The sequence below is a fragment of the Nanorana parkeri genome, unplaced genomic scaffold (assembly GCF_000935625.1).
Source record: "Nanorana parkeri isolate BGI_ZX_2015 unplaced genomic scaffold, ASM93562v1 scaffold3035, whole genome shotgun sequence".
Classification (NCBI taxonomy): Eukaryota; Metazoa; Chordata; class Amphibia; order Anura; family Dicroglossidae; genus Nanorana; species Nanorana parkeri.
Genome location: NW_017309303.1, coordinates 42,589 through 48,616, shown reverse-complemented (window position 1 = coordinate 48,616; position 6,028 = coordinate 42,589). Strand labels below are relative to the sequence as shown.

The 6,028-nt window shown below is 48.3% G+C and overlaps 1 protein-coding gene across 1 annotated transcript in view; it reads left to right on the top strand.

Annotated features, from left to right (window-relative positions):
• The first annotated feature begins 3,080 nt into the window (after window positions 1-3,080).
• Window positions 3,081-6,028, top strand: part of LOC108802693 (zinc finger protein 585A-like) — a 41,957-nt gene continuing 39,009 nt past the window's right edge. Inside the window, exons 1-2 of the mRNA XM_018574549.1 lie at window positions 3,081-4,051; window positions 4,956-4,958. Coding sequence (XP_018430051.1) covers window positions 3,170-4,051; window positions 4,956-4,958 — 885 coding nt within the window. The 5' untranslated portion in view covers window positions 3,081-3,169. The remainder of the gene's footprint in view (window positions 4,052-4,955; window positions 4,959-6,028) is intronic.

The window sequence follows — 6,028 nt, the reverse complement described above, 5'->3', positions numbered from 1 at the left end:
AGGAGGAGTGCGGGGACAGTCAGCGGTGAGAGAAGGAGGAGTGCGGGGACAGTCAGTGGTGAGAGACGGAGGAGAGCGGGGACAGTCAGTGGTCAGAGACGGAGGAGGAGTGCGGGGACAGTCAGCGGTGAGAGAAGGAGGAGTGCGGGGACAGTCAGCGGTGAGAGACGGAGGAGAGCGGGGACAGTCAGTGGTGAGAGACGGAGGAGTGCGGGGACAGTCAGCGGTGAGAGACGGAAGAGTGCGGGGACAGTCAGCGGTGAGAGACGGAGGAGTGCGGGGACAGTCAGTGGTGAGAGACGGAGGAGTGCGGGGACAGTCAGCGGTGAGAGACGGAGGAGTGCGGGGACAGTCAGCGGTGAGAGATGCTTTGTGAGGAGAGCTCCCAGAGGTTGGTTGTTTGTAGACCCCGAAGACAGAACGTGGTTCAGTCCCATCAATTTTGTAGGCCATATCCCAACCTAACATAGTCCACAGTCCTTCATTCCTCATAACTCCTCCTCAAAAAACTCCACTCGCTTGGCCTACCAGACTCTGCTCTCTCATGGTTCTCCTCTTACCTGTCTAAGCTCCTCCTTTAGTGTCACCTACAATTCTAACTCCTCCCCTCCTCTTCCTCTTTCTGTAGGGGTCCCCCAGGGCTCTGTCCTTGGACCCCCTTCTCCATCTACACCTCCTCCCTTGGTCAGTTAATAACCTCACATGGCTTCCAATACCATCTCTATGCCGATGACACTCAAATATATCTTTCTACTCCACACCTCCCCCTCGGTGTCCTCTCGTGTCACTAATCTACTAACTGACATATCCGTCTGGATGTCGCAACACTTCTTAAAACTCAACCTTTCAAAATCTGAGCTCATGATATTTCCTCCCGCCCGTGCACCTTCCCCCAACATTTCCCTTGAGATAACACAACTATCCCCCCCTTCTCTACCCCAACCTGTCCGTCTATCTCCCACCTTGGCTGCCTTTAGGCGTTCCCTCAAGACTCATCTCTTCAGGGAAACCTATCCCGCCTCACCCTAACCACTGAACAATCGCATTCTCACATAATTCATCCCCACACAGCTCCCTCCTCATGTATCACTGGCCCCTCCCTTTTAGATTGTAAGCCCTCAGGGGCAGGGCCCTCCTTACCATCTTGTCTTAAATTGTATTGTGACTGTAATGTCTTCCTTATATTGTAAAGCGCTGCGCAAACTGTTGGCGCTCTATAAATCCCGTATAATAATAATAACTGACCGTTTCTTATCTACAGAGAAGAGCGTCCTGTACACATCACATGACCACCTCAATAAAAATGGAGAAGGAGCCGAGTCACATGACTGAGAGGATACTAGACCTCACTGTGGAGATCATCTACCTGCTGACCGGAGAGGTGAGGAGGACTCTTGAGAGGGTCACATGACCTCACTCTCATCTCTAGTAATAAAACGCAGACCTGGCCTGGAGAGGTGAGGAGGATTCTGGGAGTGTAGTAGCAATAAGTCTTCATCTCTCTTATAACAGGATTATGAAGTAGTGAAGAAGGCATCTAAGGAGCCGTTGAAGCCGACCACTCGTCCTCATGAACCTTCACCACCTCAGTTCATGAAATCTAACAGACGCAACATGCAGAAGATCCTGGAAGCCACCTACAAGATGATTGAACTGCTGAGTGAAGAGGTGAGAAGTGCCGGAAACTCATATTTGGTCCCACAGCCTTCAAACTCTCATGATCTGCAAGTTTTGTAAACTGTATCAAAACAATTTTTACTTCATGGCCGTCCGAGAACCGCGTGCCGTATGAGAAAGTAACTTCTGCATTTCTGTACGGACGACCCTTCCATACTTTTCTTCATTTGTTATCATCTCAGGTTCCTATAGAAAGTGAAGACGGCACTGAGCAGTGGGAGGACTTAGAAGAACACAAGGATCTGTACAAGGATGTGGTGATGGAGAACGAGCCGCCCCTCACATCACCGGGTAAGAGGAGAGAGCAGTACGGAGGCTCCGTCTACATCCCCCATCATCTGATACACACATAGAAACAATGTATTCAGTCAGTGTGTGTGTCTCCTACAGATGGATCCAGTAACAGAAGTCTACCAGAGAGATGTCCAAGCCCTCTTTACTTCCAGGATTCCACACAGGAAGATCTCACCGTCCCCCACCATGATCAGGTAGGCGGAGCTAAACATCTTCAACTCAGAAGAGGGTTTCAAAGATTTCTTCAACAGAATTTAGTTTTATTTTCTGGCTTTCTATTTCAGGGGACAGACCTGATTATTATGAAAGTTGAGGATAAAGAGGAAGAAGAGGCATACGGGAGGGCTGAGCAGCAGTCTACAGCGGAGAATGAAATCATGGTTAGAGTTAAAGAGGAGGAATTTCCTCTAGATATCAACACGGGTGAGTGAGAGATACTAAATGTAGAAAGGAGCCCTCTCGCTGTACTTTATGTCTGAGAATGGGCAGGAAGTATTCCATCCAGTATTCTCCATTCCTCAATTATAACGTCATGTGACCAACAAATGAGGAGAAGATACTGTACACCATATGAAGGTCCATCTCCATTCCTCAATATAACGTCATGTGACCAACAAATGAGGAGGAGATACTGTACACCATATGAAGGTCCATTCTCCATTCCTAAATATAACGTCATGTGACCAACAAATGAGGAGGAGATACTGTACACCATATGAAGGTCCATTCCTGTAACTGATGTGATGATTGTACACTCTATGCCGGCCATCTCCAGACTGATTGACCAACATGCGTGTTCTCTCCAGTAGGTGGATTCTCCGTTCAGAAGACCGCGGAGCGACATCTAATGGTAACATCGGAGTGCAACGCAGAAGATGACGACACGGCGGAATACTCGGCAGGAGTGAACCTGTACTGTGCGGACGGGTCGCCGGGCCCCTCTCATCAAGACGAGTCATTTGAGGACTCGCACACCGTTAACAAAATCATCTATCCGAGACTGCGTAGTGTAGGTAGATCCTCCAATCGTCAGAGATCAGCCTCTGGTAATTTCGACGGCGTTGCAAACAGAGGTGATAAAACCTCCCAATCTTCTGAAGATGATAAAGGTCTCATATCGGAGATAACTGTAGCGGAAGAAGAAAGCGCAGACAATTGTGAGGGTTCGTTTACGTGTTCAGATTGCGGAGAATGTTTCATGTGGAATAAAGACTTTCTCAAACACCAGAAGACTCACACGGGCGAGCGTATTTTCCCATGCTCCGAGTGCGAGCAGAGTTTTACTCGGAAGGAACACCTTCTGAGGCATCGGAGACTTCACACCGGTGGGAGTCTCTTCTCCTGTTCAGTGTGTGGGAAGTGTTTCACTCGAAATGAACACCTGCTTAGGCACCAGAGGTGTCACACAGGAGAGCGCCCTTTTTCCTGTCCAGAGTGCGGTAAATGTTTCACTCAGAAAGGAAGCCTCGTCATACACATGACGAGTCACTCCGACGAGCGTCCTTTTTCATGTTCAGAGTGCGGAAAATGTTTTACTCGCAAGAGGATACTTATTGTGCACCAGAAAAGTCACACGGGTGAACGTCCTTATGCCTGTCCGGACTGTGGCAAATGTTTTACGTGGAAAAAGAACTTTCACAGGCACCAGAGAAGTCACACGGGCGAGCGCCCTTTTTCCTGCTCAGAGTGCGGCAAATGTTACACTCAGAAGGGCGACCTTCTTAGACACCAGAGAGGCCATACCGGTGAGCGTCCCTTTTCATGCTCGGAGTGTGGAAAGAGTTTCATGCGGAAAGCCGACCTTCTCACTCACCAGAGAAAGCATACCGGCGAGCGTCCTTTTTCATGTTCGGAGTGCGGGAAGTGTTTCGTTGAAAGAGGACACCTTCTGACGCACCAGAGAATCCACACCGGCGAACGTCCTTTTTCGTGCTCTGAGTGCGGGAAATCTTTCACTCAGCAAGGGAACCTTCTGACGCACCAGAAGATTCACATGGGAGAGCGCCCGTACTCGTGTTCAGAGTGCGGGAAATGTTTCACGCTGAAATCGCATCTCATGGCGCATCAGAAAACCCACGCTGCGAGTCAATAGGCTGCTCCATCCCATCGGACAATTATAATCGTACTTGAGGGGGCTTACGCCTACAGTTCTTTTGCCTTCATTACCCTTTAAATGGTTCTTAGGAGTCTGCTAGCCTTTGCGGCAGCTGCCTATTATATAGCTTTCCGCCTACAAGTATACCCGAACCCTTTACTATATAGCTTAAGTTGTTTTTTTGTTTAGATATAACATTTAGTCTACAATGATATATGTTACTAAAGATTGCGTACATGAGTTTCAAGTTATCTACAATAGGCTCCAGTCGCCATTTATTATACCTATAGATCAAGTCGTCTTGAAGAACTTTGTAGTGAGACGTTATCTACAATATAACGCCTCATACTATATCTGTGACTATGGACACCATCCTGCCAAGGATACCAAGCATGACATGAAGGAAGATTATTAATGGGGGTTCTGTATATAATTCCTTTTATTATCATTAGGAATGTTTTTTTTGTTTTTTTTTGTTTAGTTATTAAATATAAAATATTGCCTATGAATGTTTTTTTTGTTTTTGCTTTCTTATATCTCCTGATGGCTAATGATCTCATAGTTAGTTCTCGAGGAGGACGACGAATAACATTTTGACAAGGTGATACAATTATCTTTTTTTTTTATATACTCTTTAAAGTTTTGGGGTTTTTTTTTTTGCTCTTCCCGTAGAGTAGGAAGTTGAATGAAACAGGAAGTGGGCCATACAGGAAGTAGAAAAGGTTTTCACGTCGTACTTTGATAAATTTCATGATGATGATGATGATGATGTACACGGTGATGTCTTGTAAAAAAACAAATGAGCATAAATGAAAGTTACCGCACTGCTTCCGGAGTTGTTGTTGTTGTTATTGTGTGTCGGTGACCAAATGAAACTAAGTGTTTATAGGGAGTTAGCCACAAAAGAAAAAGGTTTTAAAGGAGAGCTATGAGGGGAGTGAAAATCACTCCTCATAGTTCGGGCCGACGTGCGGCAATGAGACTGTCACAGGACGGCTCAATAGATCGGGAGGTGAGAGAACACATACCGGCGCTCGCTCACTTCTCGATCATCTCCCTGCAGAGAGCCGTGGCTGTCACTCACGGCTCCCTGGCGGGATCCCCTCCCCGATCCTCCACCGCTGACTGGCGGAACGGACGGGGGAGGGGGCGGATACAGCTGGCTCTGCCTCCAGATAGCTGTCACTCACGCAGCTGGGTGGATCTCGACAGTAATGTCGGGATCCGTCCCGGCTGCGGCGGTCTCAGTATACAGGGAGCTGTAGCCCGCAATATACTGAGCTTTGAGTCACGGGAGGACGCTAGTATATGTCCTCCCGTGGCCCTGAGGAGAACTATGGGGGAAAAACACTGACTCCATAGTTCTCCTTTTAAGATTATATGAAAGTGTGTGGTGGAAGGAAGATGGTGGAAAGGTCAGTAGGCTTATTGTCCGCTCTGCTTCTCATCTTCCCCTTTACGCCGCATCGTCTTCTCTACTTTTTGTTGTCTTTTCTACTTCCCATTGTCCGTTCTACTTTATAGTGTCTGCTCCAATTTTCAGTGTCTGCTCTGCTTCTCATTTCCTGCTCTGCTTCTCATGGTCCGCTCTGCTTCTCATGGCCCGCTCTGCTTCTCATGGCCCGCTCTGCTTCTCATGGCCCGCTCTGCTTCTCATGGTCTGCTCTGCGCCTCATGGTCTGCTCTGCTTCTCATAGTCCGCTCTGCTTCTCATGGTTCGTCCTTCTCATGGTCCGCTCTGCTTCTCATGGTCTGCTCTGCTTCCCATGGTCCGCCCTTCTTCTCATGGTCTGCTCTGCTTCTCATGGTCTGCCCTTCTTCTCATGGTCCGCCCTCCTTCCCGTGGTCCACCCTTCTTCTCGTGGTCCGCTCTGCTTCTCATGGCACGCTCTGCTTCTCATGGCCCGCTCTGCTTCTCATGGCCCGCTGTGCTTCTCATGGCCCGCGCACGCTGTCACACTC